Here is a 16,047-nt window from a genome sequence, read left to right on the forward strand (position 1 = left end):
ATGGCCCACAACCATCAACACCTCCTGCAAGTTTGGGAGTCAGCAGGGATCCAAGACCTATGAGGACAGGACACAAGTGAATGCCAGGTGCTCTTTATTATTATTAATTATCTTTTTGTACAGAAAGAGACAAAATTTAACAGCTAAACTCAACAATTATAAAAAGAGAGAGAGAGAGAGAGAGAGTGAATTAGAAGCAAGTGTGTTTGTTGCTCCCAGGCTCCAGTGAAATCCTGACATACTACTGAATGTACAGATTTTCCAGCTGACATGGGTCAACACATGAATACAAGCACAGTTTAAAGTGGTATCAAAATTAATCCATTTCACAGTAATCATGTCTATAAGCTGAGTTGCACATATCAGGGTTTCCATTGTCACAAATTCACAATCACAGAGTGAAATAGCAGGTGTGTTCAGGCCTGGGAAAGTGGCATCCGGAAGGAGAGAGATCGGGAGGCAAAAGCAGCGGTGGGATTTGTTCCAATCTTGAATATCTGTGTTAATGCTCAGGCTGGGGGCGGGAGAAGGGCAGGCACTGTTCAACGGTCAGATGTCTCAGTACAGTGGAACAACTGTTGAGGCAATGAGCCCGAGGGGGTGTGCTATTTGGATATCTTTGTCAGAGAAATTCCTGCTAGAGAGAGACTCACCGCCCACAGCCTGTGAAAGGAAAAGCTCCGTATGTTTAGTATTTGGGGGCAAATGATGGGAGTGGCCAGCTTGTTAGCAAAACATCTGCTTTACAGAATATTCAGCAAGATACACAGTTATATTACTTTACATTGCAAGCTAGTTCACAAACTATGTTATTCATAAGGTAAATAAAAGAGAATGAAAAGCTGCAGCACCCAACATTCCCACAATGGAGAGAGACCAAGAGATCATCCTATGTGGAAAGAGCCTCACACACAAGAATCACTGAACCCCAAAGCTGAAGGCACGGTGAAGGGATCCCTGATATCTTGAGCCTTTTATTTGAAAAATGTGCTCATTTTAACTAGATCCCTCTTACATATATGACCCTGAAAATTGAGTAAAGGGAAGAATATTTCAAAAATTTCTACAGTGCAAGAATCACAGATACCATGAATTATCTTAAGTTGTGATTTTCTATAAATTCTGAATTAGTGGGCTTCAAATTAATAGGCTTTTACCATAGTTGCAGGCAGTCTGATTACAGTACTTTGAAATTAGCTAATTATACTGATTAGTATGAACAGAGTTCAGTGGGGAGAATGTGCTTGTTTCTGAATCACACACTGAAAAGGTTTACTGCCCAGCTCTCTGTCTCAGCCTTGAACATGAGAGCAAGACACAGCACACAGGCACACTCCTCAAAACACAGAGCATAGGTGAATATGAGAGCCTCCCTCTCTCCCTGTCCCCTCCTCCCCTCCCCCCAGACAAAAGAACAATCTAGAGGCAGTGTTGTTTTTTCCTTCTTCTCCTGGGATGCCATTTTCTTGTCAAAAGATCAACCCGCAGCCAGAGAGGAACCATCTGGCTCCTACTCCTTAACAAAAAGACACTTTCCTGTCCTGAATTCCTCATATTCAGGCTACTAGAAAGACAACATCCAACCCTCTGGGCAGATTCCTGTTTTCCCAAGCACCCTAAGGAATTCACACTAATGGCAGTGGGAATCGCCAGCACAAAAGGAGGTCACTGGCCTCCAAGTCAGCCTGCTGGGTGTTACTGGGCACCGGTGTGCCTCACTCTTTCCCTTGTGCTTTCATTTTGAAAACCCCAGGTGATGGGGAGCAGCGCTGGAGGGACATGTTTGTGATTCTTGTTTTAAAAAGTCTTAAAAAGTTTTTGTTTGAAAACAAGCGACAGTCATATTTCAAGGAATTTTTTAAGCCTTTTCTCTTTTTTCTTAATGAAAAATATCTAAATAACTAGCCCCACCATTATGAAAGTCAAGAGTCACATATTTTTTCACACAAAAAAATAAAATTAAAAAATAAAATGGTCCAGGAGTGCTTAGATTTTCTTCAGCTGTTGATAACAACAGAATAGGAGCCGGGGCAGAGGACACTGTGCCAAAAGGACATGTGAGAGGGGGTCCCACAGGGCAAAGGCCCATAGGATGGAGCTGCTTAGTCTTCTCACAAAACTTTTTATGAAGTGGGGACATAAGGTGGTGACTTTGCGGGGCTTGGACAGCTAATACCAGCTCTCCTCCCTCACGACCCTGTCAAAAGGCTGTCCAGCCCCAGGAGGTGACATTCCTCCCTTCAGACCGGAACCCTCCTAGTACAAATATAGCCACACACCAGCTATTGTTTCAGATAAGCATATGAGAAAAGGCAACGTGCACACATGTGCAGGCAGGCACACACACACACACACACGTCCAAAAACAACAAAAATGTGGCTACTACAGATTTAGCATTGTATCAAACCAACGTCCATACAAAGACAGAGTTTGAGAAGATATATACAGGGCATTCGTAAAAGCCAAATGTGCACCGCGAGGAGTTATGACCATTGTATACTGTACAGTCTTTTTTCTACAATGTACCGCAAAAAACAAAAAACGTCCCAGAGACCACGGTGGCAAGCCCACCTGGAAGAATGCTGCCAAGCACCTGAACAGAACACCCTAGGACCCTAGGAACTGCCTGTGAGCTCTCCCTGTAGGCCCTCACTCAGCGCCTGAAGGACATAACACATGCTGTCCTCCACCAGGCCAGGTTCCTGCTTCCTGCTCCCTCCCATCTCCACCCAGCTTGGCAGGGAAGGGCTCAACAGATGCCAAAGGCAGCAGGCATTCCTTGACATACTCTTTTTGGCTCTGGTCATTGGGGCCAATGCTTGGCTCTCTTCTCAGTGGGGAGGAGATACATAGGGGTAAGTGACTCCTCCCATGCTCCCAGGTCACATGCAGGCACCTGCCTGAGGAAGTACTGGGAAAGCTGGGCTGGCCCCTGAGCTTCAGGCTGCCCCAGGTCCTCCAACATGACCAAACACGACTGACCATGGCCTCCATCGTGGTAAAGCAGGGCCTTTGTAGGCCAAAAATACGTTTGTGAGGAAGGGTAGGAGTGCAGTGTTAGAGGCCCAGAGGGAGGAAAACAGGAAGAAAGGAAAGCTGGAATGCCACCAGGTCAGCACCTTGGGCATCAGGGAGCTCTCAGAGAAGAACGGGACAGAAAGTGTCAACTGGCAGGAGACCAACTGTCCAGGTTGAGACTCAACATCACAGTCACACGAAGGCCTCCACTAAGACTGGTCCCCTATAAGCTACACAATTCTAGAAGAATCTTCCCAAGGGAAAACTGCACTGGCTCCCTGGTGCTTTAAGAACTGCACAAGCATTAGCTCAGTCAGCCTCAAATAGGCTTGGGAGGTAGGGGGAGGGATGGAAAACCCCAGCCACCGAGTCAATTTGTCCAAGCTGGTGGACTCATTGGGGTAAGAACAGAAGCCTCCTAACTTGAAGCATGTCCCTGGGCAAGTTTTCAGGACTGGAGGGGCCTCCAGAAGTCATCTGTGGCCTCAAGGCAGGGCTTCATTCAGAGAATGAGGCCTGATGCCTGCCTCGGAGAGCTGTTTTGACAGAAAGAAGCTTGTCTTCTCAGTGGGTTTGAAACTGCTGTGGTTGCCAATGACCCTGGCTGTGCACTCTTTTGGGCCCCACAAAAATTTGCTACATTTTTTAAAGCACCACAGACGAAAAATGATTTGGCACGGAGGCCAGGAGGATGGACATGCAAGGGTGGGGGAGGCGGTGTCGAGAGTCTTTCGCATGGTCACGGACAGTTAAAGGCTGGGTCACTTCTGCCCCCCCCCTACTGTCCAAAGCCTCACTGAAATGCACAGGCAGCCTCTGGGCCACAGAAAGGGGTTATTAAAAATGCCAGCACCTGGCAACACCCTGGATAGGCCTTTGACCCCAGGTCACAGGCTTCCCCATCTCCCCCGTCAAGAAATTTCTAAAAAGGGACACTTCAGGATCTTTTCCCCAGGTGGGCACTATTATTAAGGAGAAATCAATCATCTGAAGTTCAAGTTCAACTCATTGCACCTACTTGTGAAAAGGGAAAAATCCTAAAAGTTCAAAGCCAGAAAGCACAGTGCTGAGGAGGCCAAGTTCATGGGTTTAAGCAGCCCATGGGCCAATCAACCTCATTAGGAGAAAACTTCAGCTCTCTGCTCCAGCCTGTAGCCCCAACCACACAGAGGCCATGGGCTTCCCAGGCAGGGTCACCAGCATTAGTTTTTCCAGGGCTATAATTGGGCTCATGCCAGTGGGTAGCAGTTTTAGCACAGCCAGTACACATCTGGAAAGCCAAGGTCTTCAGAAGGCCAAGCACACTAGAAGCAGAGCTAGCCCCCAGGATGGCAAAGTTCATATGGACCTCGTGTTCAGTTTGGCAGCCAGGCCCCTGCTTCTCATCCTTCACACACCCTGCCCTCCTTCCAGCTTGCTCTAGATATTCCTTTTAATCTGGAGTAGGGGCAGATGTTGGGGCAGGGGAGTATCACAGAGCTGACTTCCCCCAGTCACCTATAAATGGCCCGTTATATTGTTTTGTTTTATTGTGTTGGTCATTTATTTGTTATTACTGTTTTTGTTTTTTGTTCAGTCCTGTCCCTGTCCTCAAAATGTAAGCAAGGACAGAAAGCACAGGACTGTTGAGGAAAGGGTGTTGCTGAAGGGCTAGCTTCTCTCCCTCATCTCTGTGGCCTAGGCTTCCAAACACAGACAGGTCTCCAGCCAGCTGCACAGCCCCAGGGCCTGAGCCTATGGACATTCTGGCCACAATCAACTCAATGGGGTAATACCTTTGGCATAAGAGAAGCCAGTTCCTGATGAGAGGACAGCATGGCAGGAGCATGGGAGCTTCTGGAAGAGCTGGACTCTCTGGCCTGTAGCTCTCCCCAGGGGCTTTGACGCAGGTGTGTTCCCTACCCCCCTCCACCTGTCTCTGACAACTGACTTCCTACAAATCCACGGTTAGGAAATTATTTGGCAACAAGGAGGCTAAGGCTGTTTTGTGGTGGCACAGTCTTTAAGAAGTTAAAAATAAAATAAGAGACCCCTGAAAGAGGCTTTCACGCTGGACAGGACATGAGTCCTACTACTTGTCTGAGCCAGGGTTGGTGGCCACTATCTCCTCATACTTTGGGGGTGGGTCACTGTAAGAGACACTTGCCTCCTCACTGCTGCTCTCCTGGGGTGCAGTTACCTCCTCGTAGGATGGGGGAGGGGTGGCACTGGACAGCCTGGAGAGAGAGAGCTCAGGGAGGTAGAGGGTGCTCTCGAGGCGGACCGTGGTTCTGCCCCCTCGACTAGGCCCCAGCACCACCTGAGGATTGCTCCCTGCCTCACGGTGCACAGAGGACTCCCCCTGGCTATGCACAGTGCCCCTGTACACCATGACCCGGGGGAGGCTGTGCCCTGCGCGACTGGCTAGGTACCGGTTCTGAGCATACGAGGGGTGATGTCGTGTGGCTTTCTGCAGCTGGCACCTCCAGATGATGAACAAGGCAATGACAATCAGCAATGCCACCCCCAGAAGGGGAACAACCACATACATGGCATCTGGGCTTTGTGTAGGGTCTCGAACTGAGTAGACTGCATTCGGGTACCCCTTCCAGAACTCCATCTACAAAAGAAAAATGGCCACTTACATTTATATGCAAGAGCTCATGCCCCAGCTGGACCTCATAGACCTTCAGCAAGTCTGGTGTGTTTGGCAGGGCCTGCGGCTGCTCCCCACCCTACTGCATCTTACTGGCTTCCGAGGCCTATCAGAGAGGCTATGTAATGCACCCAGGATAAAGGACAACGCTCCCAAGTGAAGAGGTCCCCATAATCAGGCAGCTGGGACTCTGAAGACATGTTGTCTGTCCTTCTATGGCCCCAGTGGCCCTGCCTTAGACTGGACTGGCTTTCCTTTATTGCTTCTGACTGGTGTGAGATACCAGGGCCTGCTTTTGTTATTCCTGAGGCTCCCCCTGCTCCCAGAAGCTACCCCAGGACAGTACATGCCGTTTTCTCTTTGTCCTCAAACACCTCCTTGACCTCCTCGTAGCTGCAGACCTCCTCCATGCACTCTCGTTCGATGGTACCCTGGCGCAGCTCCTCCAGGAATTCATTGGCACGAGGGAACCGTTTCAGGACAGAATGGGCATTCTTGGCCTCCAGAAACACTGAAGAGAGAGCTGCACTGAAGCCTGGAATAGGAAGGCACCCAGGGGCTCCTTCAAACCAGACTCAGCCCAGACACAGAAATACAGTGACAAAGGAAAGCAAGACACAACCAGTGGGCAAGACACCACCCCAGATATGACTAGCCCTTTGTAAAAGGGACGAAAGTGCCAACTTTCTGTGATACCATGATGCATCTGCTTAGAATACCATGAACCCAGCAAGATTCAGGCCTCTGGTGTTATGGAGGAAAATGGGATCTGAGAGGGAGGTGCTTGTTGCACAAGAACAATATACATGAAGGATTTTGAGTATTGTAGTCAACACAGAGAAAGTACCCAGTATCTTCTGCCTCACCTCAAAAAGAGACATCAGAGCCCTTATCGTGAGAATTGGCTCCCCTATAGACTGATGCTGGTGACCAATACCAAATCACCCCACAGCAGTCTACCAGGGTGGTGTCCGTCCACCTGAATGGCCACCTGTGCCGTCATCAACAGCCTAGCCCCAAACAGTCTACTACAAACCCAATCTGGGCTAGATCAAGGCACTGGATGCATACGAATCTAAGAGTGCCTCTGGAAAGAGGGTAGCAGGGAGAATATAAGTCTTTGTAGACTGGGCACAGATGCTTCCTGTAAAAATGTCATTGAGTGCTAGCCATATCGACTTATTCCAAAGGAAGGGACACAGCTACAGTCAAACTACCTGGCATAGTATCAGCTATATGCCTCCGTAAGCCTGAGCTCGGTCTCCTGCCAACCAGCCCCTTGCAGTGAAGCAAGCAGGGCTTTACCAACAAGCAGGTGCCCTTTCCTATGGCCTGTCATAGTAGTTTCTCTCATAGTGGACAAGTGAGCACATACTCCAGAAGGGAACCAGAGTTGAGAGGATAAACCTGCTACCCAGATGATGAGACAGGGGCCACAGGGACACACTCAGGACGGGAAAGCTGGAAAGGACTTGAAAAGTAAGCATGCACCTTTCCTGTGAGCCCCTGGGTAGGCCCTTCACCCCTCAGCCTGGCCCCTGGAAAACTCACCTGCCATCGCTGCTCCCTTAGATCCCGTGTCTCACTTGCCTGGCAAAGGAGAAAAGCAGAGTCACAATTAAATCATACCCCCAAAGCCTACAGCGCACCAGTTTGACCCTGAGATGTGGTCCCTACCCCTGCTGGCCTGGTCAAAGGTCAAAACAACACCTCATGAGGCACATTACCTCCTGGGCCACTCACAGCTCTATTACTTCCCATACTTCCCCAAGCTCTCTTTCCAGAGTTACCTGCCTGAGGCCCAGCAGAGCCCAAAGCTAACCTTTGGGCTCTTTCTCCCACAGACGGATTCTGAGGGTCTAGAAGACCTAAGGGTTGACTTCATTCTGAAAGAAAGAAAGAAAGAAAGAAAGAAAGAAAGAAAGAAAGAAAGAGAAAGAAAGAAAGAAAAAGAACTTCCCACAGGCCAAGTTTCTTCTTTCCTCACCTCTCTCCAAAAATCTGCACTTTTGAATTGGAAAGGATCTCAGAGAGATGGGGTCTTAGGTGAGGCCAAGCACACCAACAGTGTCAGAGACAGGATGCTAACTTTGCTCACAGTGGCAAGTCCCAGATACCTCTAGGGACAAGCACGCTCCTGGAAAACAGGCAGCATGCATTGAAGAAGCAGGTACTGGCAAAGCTTAACATGGCAACAACAACTACCTCAAAAGTCATGGCCCAAACCCAGGTGACTCACTGTGTTTGTCTGCACCAGACACAGTGCCCAGGATTTTCTGAAACTAACTCTCTCTCTCCTCTCCTTGCATTAAGGAACACTGCAGTGGAGTACCAGGACAGTGACTGGCATGACCAAAACTGAGATGCTAAGTCAATGCAAGGGTTGCCTCTAATGTGAGCTATTGTCCAAAAGCCTCACTCCTGCTCAGGAATTATCCAGCCACAATGTAAACCATAGCCACAGCACACTGCTCTCCCCCAACACAGACTCCCACTCATGCACGTATTCCAGAGCACTGACCAAGCTGTCCACATCTGGGAGCAATCACCCTGCTGCTCCCCTCCCCAAGAAGAAGCTCTGGTTTTATGACTAACAGGATGTAAGACACGTGAACGGTGTAACCCGCTATGCCGCCCTTTTTGCCTAGGCTGCCAGGAAGTTCAGCGTTAACATTGATCACCAAGCACAAACATTCTAGAAGCCCAGCTGTTGAGCACATATGCTTCTCCTTTGCAACAGGGCATACATTTTTCTATTTAGGTGGTCAGAGTCTTATGTATTTTTAAAATATACCTTCTAATTCTTTTGGCAAACAGGTACGATATAAATCATAAATAAAATTAAAACTAAAGGAAAAACAGCAAATATAACATCCATCTATGGAAACACCACGTCAAGGGGGATTTTGTCTTTTGAATTCCACAACAATCCCACCCAAAACTATCAATGAGTGAACCTGTCAACAGATGGGTCTACCATTGTAAGATAAGTTGGCCCTCAATGTTTTAGAGTGAAGACGGAATATTAATCCTAATTTCTGCTTCATTATGGATCTCTGGGGTTCCCCTAGGGCCAATGCCACTCATGAGGTGAGCCTAACAGCAATGGTTTTGACTGAATTAAATACGGAGCTGTTGTGTCAGGGTATGAAAAGAATGAGTAAAGGCTGTACCAATAAGTGAAGATAGAAAAACATACGTTTCATTTTTTATCAAAGAGAACTGCAGTGTTGTTTTGTTCATTTGTATGTGGAAAAATTACATAACAGCTTACGTATAGCAACCTCTTGTCCCAAACACATCCGACTTTGGTGCATGCACACCCACACATGTCATAGCCAGGGATGAGTGTTCTCCTGACACCTGATGAAGTCATTAGTTCATTTTAAGCTTCAAACAAGCCAGGAACTCCCCCCAAACAGCCCACAGGGCATGGCCCACTCCATTAACAATTCTGTAGTCACCATCACTGCTGCTACTGCTGCTGCTGCTGCTGCTGCTGTTGCCATAAAGCCGCCTCCCCCTCCTTCCCCAAAATTTAGCGCCCGCTTCTTCCCCTATAAATACACCATCAATAGGGCATTTCTATGGCAACAGCGAGGAAGCGTGAGGGCTCCACGACAGAGAATGCTGCTGCAGTCACGCATGTACATGTCCCTCCTACCCCTGGTGGATATTGTAAGGCTGACTGTAGGCCGGAGGAATTTTTAACCCACTCCCCTCAGGAACACAACTGAATCCTGAAAGCCTGGAAAGGAAGGAAGGCAGGGACTGGCCACCACCAAGACCTTCCTTAACCTCAGCCTGAGCTGAAGCTTCCAAATCAACAGCACTGTGAAACATCACTCCCAAAGTCCCTCGCATGGGGACAGGAAGCCATCAGAGCACCGGGTGTCCCAAGAGGTGGCCTCCACACCACTTCTCCAAATCCTCACCCTTTTCATTCCCCTCACTCAGAGCTGGTCGCCAGGAAAGGCTTCTGTGATCAGCAAATCGCATGAGTCATCAACCCACCCAGTGACATGGAACTCCCAAATTACGCTCAAACTCAAACTCTGGGCCCTCCTTGTCCCCTTCCACTCATGCCAACCCCTAAAGTGCCCATCCTTGCCCACTGTCGCCCGCCAGCAGCGCCCTGCCCACGAATTCCAGCTCCTGGCCCAGCTAGACTCTTCTCCTGGGTCTGCTCAAGACCCCAAACGCCTTGGCCCGTTTGGGCCTCCAGATCCTCCCCCAACAGTGCCCCGCGCCCAGCTCAGTGGCCCTGGACACAGAACCATGCCCTCGGGGCTGGAACACCCAACCCAAACGGCCTCACCGTTCTCTGGGCCCAGGAGGCGGCCGCCCAGTTTGCGCACGCAGCCCGCCACCTCGCTGCGGCGCCTCTTCCAGCAGGGCCCCTGTCCCCGCCCACCTGCTCCCCGTCGGCCGAGCCCCCGGCCCAGCCCAGCCGTCTCCTCCCTCCCTCCCTCCCCGCCCGCCGGCCTCCCGACACCCCGGGGGCCCCCAAGTCGGCCCGGCCAAGGCCAGGGCCGAGGTGCACCTGGAGCTCCCGCCCCTTGCAGCCGGGCGCCTGGGCCCTGCCCGTTACCTCGGCACCCCCCTGCCCCTGCTCTCCTCTGGGGACTCCGCCGCTGCCCGCCCCCACGCCCCGCTGCGCCAGGTCTGGCCTCGCGCCCCACGCCTTGCGCGCCACCCTCGAGCGCCACGACCACCGTGCCCTGATCGCCAGGCCGCGATCGTCGCGCCGCACCGCGAGCCGGGCCGCCAGGCCGAGGACAGGAGAGGGGTGGGGGTGAGGAGAGCGGGCCGAGGGGGAGGGAGGGCGGGCCAGCAAGCTGGGCCGGAGGGGCGGCGGCGCGCACCAAGCACCGCGCGCCCGCGCCCCAGTCCGCCGGCGCCGCCCCTGCCCCCGCCCGTGCCGCGGGGGGCGGGGCCTGGTCGGCGGGCCAGGGGCGCACCAAGGACCCCTGGCCAAAGGTGCTGGCCCTGTCGTGCCTCCGAGCGCTGGCCCTCGGAAGCCCAGGCGCTATAGCGGGCTGGGGCAGCCGCTCCCAAGGCCCACGCGCCAGGGGGCCCCGCGCAGCGAACCCTCCCCAGCTGTCCCCTACCCAGGCTCACCTGTCATTGTGGCCAGCCCGCCCCCGAGTGCCAGCCGAGAAAAGAAGGGGCTCAGGCCAGCAGCCTGGGCCCACCTAGCAGGGCTCCAGCGAGCCCGCAGAAGGGCTGGGTTGAGGCTGCGTTCTGCCAATGACTGGGTGACCTTGGCTTCTTCACTTACCTCCTCCCCACCCTGCCCTAGGACGGCAGGCTTCTTTCCTGTCAAATCTGGTAAATGGGGAGAATCCTGCCTCCCTCGCGGGGCTGCAGCGAAATAAAGGAGGAAATAGGCTTGGGAAACTCTTAAGGCGCAGAAAGGGGAGAGGAAGGGGAGCGCCGGGGGTGGGGGTGGGGCGGGGAGGGGGCTCAGGAGGCCGCGCTATGGGAGGTTCAGCATGACAGGACCAGATGCTGGTAGATGACACTAGTCCAAGGAGAGCCACGCAAGGAGGTGGAATGCTGAGGGAGGGCAGGACGGTTCTGGGGGAGCTCGGGGTATGAGTTTGCCAAAGCTTCCGAGGAGGGGTCCAGTGCACCCTGCTGGGTTTTCTGGGTTCTTTTTGTTCTCTGCACCTCTGGAGCCCACTTTGCAACTGGAGTGGGTGCCCCACCCCCACCCTTTCCCCTATTCTGGTGTTTGGGGCAGAATGATCCTGAGAAGGCATGCCCTGAACTATCCCCCACACCCATTCCAGGCAGAGAAACACCAACCTGCCCTGCCGCCAGGGACATGGAAAATAGGGGGGGAGGCCTCCATCACCCCAGACCTCTCCCAGTCCAGCTCTCAGAGCTCAACAGTCCCTCTGCCCCTCCCTGTCCCTGCCCTTCCCTCTCCTTCCCCTTCCCCCACTCCTAATGGCGCTTGCCCCTCCATATCTGCCGCCTGTTCTCAGAGTCTTCCTCTGGCTTGCTTGCTCTTGCAGGGCTACAGAAGCCCTTTTTTCCCAGTACAGCCCCTCTATGTTCTCCTGGATGAAAGCAGGAGGGAGGGCCACACTCCCTGGCCTGTGGGGCAGGCTTTCATGGAAAAAAATCAAGATCACCTGGGGATAGGAGTGGGGCTCCTTTGGGGCCCCAAGGGCTGCATATGTTTTAGAGCTCCCCTCAGTTCAGGGGGAGAGAGCTTGGGCCCTTGTTGGCGAGAGAGGTGGTTTGGATCTCTTCAGAAACTTACTTCCTGGGTCTCCTAGCCCACCACCAGGTCTCCATGCCAATCTTAACCATGTGCACAGGTAACTGCACACAATTTTCAATGTGTGAGGCTAAGGTCTGTGACTTTTGCACTTCTCTCAGCACCCCCACCGGAGCTTCTAGTTCCCTCCCTGCCCAGAATGCCTTTCCTCCCACTCTCAGCCTCTGTGCACATGCTTTCATTCTTCCCACATAGCTCAGATGACATCTGTACTCAGGTCATGCGGGATTCTCTGCCCCCACCCATGCTGACTGTTCCATTCTCAGCACTCTGTCTGCAGATGCCAAGGGCGGGAAGGGAGAAGAGCAGCCCTTCTGCAGCTTGCTGCCTGCTTCACCACTTGACCAGACCACAGATCAGCTGTGGTCCTGAGCAAGTGACTTAACCTATCTGCATCTCAGTTTCCTCACCTGTCAAAGGAGAATGATGATAATAGTACCTCCCTCAAAGGTGGTGAAGAGGACAGATGGGATAACACATCAAGTGTGCCTGGTGCTGAAGTATGAGCCTAACACAGGTCAGCTTTTGCTGGCAGCCAACTGCGTCAAGTTCGTTCCGTTGCTCACCTGAGCTGCACGTTTTCCTCCTCTATCTTGGGGTCAAGGACCTTGTTTCTTCATGTGTCCCTTGCATCCAACACAAAGCCTCATCCACAGCAGGCTCACAGATGCTAGCAGTGCTGAGGTCAGAGAGGCCCAATTTATGTGAGGAGCTGGACTGAAAGTCAGTCTTCAACTTACCACCAAGATGTTTTTCCCAACACTACCAGCAGCTCTGGCCCCTGCTTCCTCCCTGAGGTGAACCTGGGTCTTGGCTAACTCCAGACCTTGGCTTCTTCAGAAGGCTTTCTAACTCCCTTCAGGAGGGCTCTAGGCACTCCCAGGGACCACCTTGGGAGGGATGAAGGCCTCCATCCTCCCAAAAACTGCTTTGAGACCTTGGTCTGAATATCCCCTGGTCTGCACCAGGTGGGAAAGGCTTGGTCACTGGCTTCTCTGCCTTGGCTAGGCATGTGGCAGGTTGGTATGCTCAAGGAGCTTTATTTTCCAACCAAATTGCACTTCCCCCAGATTTTTGGTGCAGTCCAGATCCTCATTATCCAAATCCTAGAGTGATGCCATAGTCTCCCTGTGAGCTCTCACTCTCTCTCTTTCACTCTCTCTCCTCCATCACAGCCAACATGCACCCTTCTCTTATTTGCTACACTGGTGATCTCAACAAACATACCTTGGCACACATCCAAATCACATATGTAGGGCACTAAGTATTGTGGGAGGATCCACCTCTGAAAGAGTGTACAGTATAGTTGCTAATAATAATAAAATATGGCAAAAGGCGGATCATATTTCACTAAAAATTCCCAATACAGTAGAAGAGAAAAGACCTTTTACCAAACCTTCTCCAAACTTTTCACCTGCCTCTGTTCCTGATCCATATCCCATCATGCAGGACCAGCTTCAAGGGTGCATTCTCTATACTTGGTTTAAGGTTCTGCTGTCTCCATCTTGGAATTCTTTTTGAATACTTTTTGAAAAAGAGACATGCATTTTCATTTTGCACTGGGGCCCACAAAGTATACAGGCAGTCTTGCCCATTGGTGACATTCTCAACATCCTCGATCCTATCCCAGCATCTGAACCACCCTACTGCTCTCCTGATTCCTCTCCTCCTCCCCTCTGTGAGCCGTGGCCAGTCCCTCCTTTCCTCACGTCTCAGCTGCACTGATTCCATCATCTTCCTCCACATGGCATCTCCCTAACCCTATCCTTGTGTCTCTTCCTTTGGCTGAGACAAGTACCCTCTTCCAGCCTCACTCACTTTTGGCACCTCATTCTCTACCCAACCCTCATCCATCTCAGAATTGAACTCTTCTATGAACTCTTCTGCCCCCCTTCCCTTTATATCCTCACCAAGCTTCACCACATCTCTGAGTCTAAACACTGATCCTTAGCCCATAAGAGCCCCAATTCATCTTTGTACACTGATTAACCAACTAATCAAGTATCATGAGCTAAATTGTGCCTTACCCAATTCACATATTGAACTCTTAACCCCCTTACCTTAGAATGTGACTATATTTGGAGATAAGGTCTTTACAGAGGTCATTAAGTTAAAATGACATTATTGAGGTAGGCCCTACTCCAATCTGTCTGATGCCCATATGAGAAGAGATTAGGACACAGGCACACATATGAGAAACCATGTGAAGGCACTGGGAGAAAGCAACCATCTAGAAGCCAAGGAGAGAGGCCTCTGAATAAACCAATTCTAACAATGCTTTGATCCCAGACTTCTGGCCTCCAAAATTATGAGAAAATAAGTTTCTGTTGTGGAAGCCAACCTGTGGTACTTTGTCATGGCAGGCCAAGCAAATTAAGACATCAAGTATTTACTCAGTGCTATTATGTGCCAGCTAGTATTCTAGGACCTGGGATTACAGGAGCCAATAAAACAAACAAAAGGTCCTATCCTCATGAAGTTTAGACAAGAAAACAAAGAAGTCAAAGATATGGGATGTTAAGTAATGATTGGTGCTATGGAGAACAATGAAACAGAGAAGGGTCTTGGAGTGTGGAGTATTTAGATACAGTGGTCAGGGAAGACCCCACTGAGGAGATGGCATTTGAGTCAAGACCCAAAGGATATGAGGGGCCATAATGCTCTAGGTTGTGGGATCCACATGTGCCAGAGCCCTGGAATCAGGGGCATGCCTGGCACATCCTGTGGGCAGCCAGTAGGCTGATGTGCTGCACTGGAGGGACTGAGAGAGGAGGACAGTGGGGATGAAGCTAGGGAGGCTTCAACAGAGGGTGATGAGAGATTGTGCAGGGCCTTGCATCCCATTGTGAGGCCTTTGGCTATTAGAGTGATATGGAGAGAGCTTGAGGGGCAATGTGATGTCTATTTTCATACAAGTGATCACTCTGGATGATCTCTAAGAAAAGGTTAAAGAAAGACAAGAGTTGAAGCAGGGAGACTATTTTGGGACTCTTGAAATAATCCAGGTGAGAGACAATGGTGTTTTACACCAAGTGACACAGTGGAGGCAGTGAGAGGTATGCAGATTCTGGATAGGTTTTGATGACAGATTGGTATTAGGCTATGACAGAAAGACAGGAGTCAAGGGCAGCTCTCAGGGTTTAGCCAGAGGAACAGGAAGGATGAAGGTACATTAACTGAATTGAGAAAGACAGTAATAGGATCAGTTGGATGAAGGAGTGTGGAGTTCAGGGACAACATCAGTGCTACAGATATAATTGGAGAAAGAATACCATGTACTCAATATTAAAAATCATGAGACAGGATGAGGTCAATCATGGGGTGAGCATAGAAAAAGCAAAGCAACCCAAGAACCAAGCCATGAGTAGCCCAACATTTAGAGGTGGGACATATGAAAAGGAACCAGCAAATGAGACTGGGAAAGAAGGAACAGCGAGGTAGTGGGAAGCCAGCAGAATGTAGACCCAACTGAAGAAAGTGAAGGTTTGACCACTTTCTTCAGTGGAAGGAGAGATTGACCAATTATTCAAATCCCACTGACTAGACTAGTAAATAAGACAAAGAATTGATCACTGTGTTTAACAATGTGGAGGTCATTGATGGCCTTTGAGAACAATTTCCATGGAGATGCAGGGGCGTACAGGCGGATCAGAGTGTTTTCAATCAAGAGTAGGAAAAGAGAAATTGGAAGCAGTGATGACTGACAACTCTTTTGAGGAGTTGAGCTGCAAAGTATAGCAGAGAAATAGGAGAGTGGTGGTTGTAGGAATATGAGGAAATAAGATAAAAGTATTTTATCAGGGATGCCTGGGTGGCTCAGTCAGTTAAGCCTCTGACTTTGGCTCAGGTCATGATCTCGCAGTTCGTGGGTTTGAGCCCTGCATCAGGCTCTCTGCTGAAAGCTCAGAGCCTGGAGCCTGCTTCAGATTCTGTGTCTGCCACTCTCTTGCTTGTACACACACACACACGCACGCACACACCCACACACATACACACACACAGTCTCTCTCTCTTGAAAATAAAACATTTTTTAAAAACTAAGTATTTTTTAAAATGGGAGAAATTACGGCATGGTAACATGTTTATGTGCCAATGGGCCAG

The 16,047-nt window shown here is 50.5% G+C and overlaps 2 protein-coding genes across 7 annotated transcripts in view; both read right to left on the reverse strand.

Moving 5' to 3' along the window:
* FATE1 (fetal and adult testis expressed 1) overlaps nt 1-5,619 on the reverse strand; it is a 24,314-nt gene extending 18,695 nt beyond the window's left edge. Inside the window, exon 1 of the mRNA XM_081793752.1 lies at nt 5,548-5,619. The gene's annotated coding sequence lies outside the window, so the exon portion shown is untranslated. The remainder of the gene's footprint in view (nt 1-5,547) is intronic.
* PRRG3 (proline rich and Gla domain 3) lies at nt 78-10,922 on the reverse strand. Of its 6 annotated transcripts, none has more exons than XM_081793751.1 (4): nt 10,776-10,922; nt 7,206-7,244; nt 6,005-6,165; nt 78-5,618 (listed from the first exon to the last, which is right to left on the reverse strand). In XM_081793751.1, exons 2-4 carry the CDS (start codon nt 7,210-7,212, stop codon nt 5,091-5,093), a joined length of 696 nt encoding a protein of 231 aa, XP_081649877.1. In that variant the 5' UTR covers nt 7,213-7,244; nt 10,776-10,922; the 3' UTR covers nt 78-5,090. The 6 variants fall into 6 exon arrangements, with proteins under 6 accessions (XP_081649877.1, XP_081649874.1, XP_081649876.1 ...); XM_081793748.1 differs by having other exon boundaries at nt 6,005-6,189; XM_081793750.1 differs by lacking the exon at nt 10,776-10,922 and adding an exon at nt 10,246-10,488.
* Between the last annotated feature and the right edge of the window lie 5,125 nt (nt 10,923-16,047).

Source organism: Panthera onca, chromosome X (genome assembly GCF_046562875.1).
Source record: "Panthera onca isolate mPanOnc1 chromosome X, mPanOnc1 haplotype 2, whole genome shotgun sequence".
Taxonomy (NCBI): Eukaryota; Metazoa; Chordata; class Mammalia; order Carnivora; family Felidae; genus Panthera; species Panthera onca.

What these genes read in the sequence shown, in the direction of transcription:
- PRRG3 (XM_081793748.1), bottom strand. An exon ending in TTGAGGACAAAGAGAAAACG is followed by an intron (nt 5,619 to 6,004) that starts GCATGTACTGTC and finishes TTTCTTTTGTAG; the next exon opens with ATGGAGTTCTGGAAGGGGTA.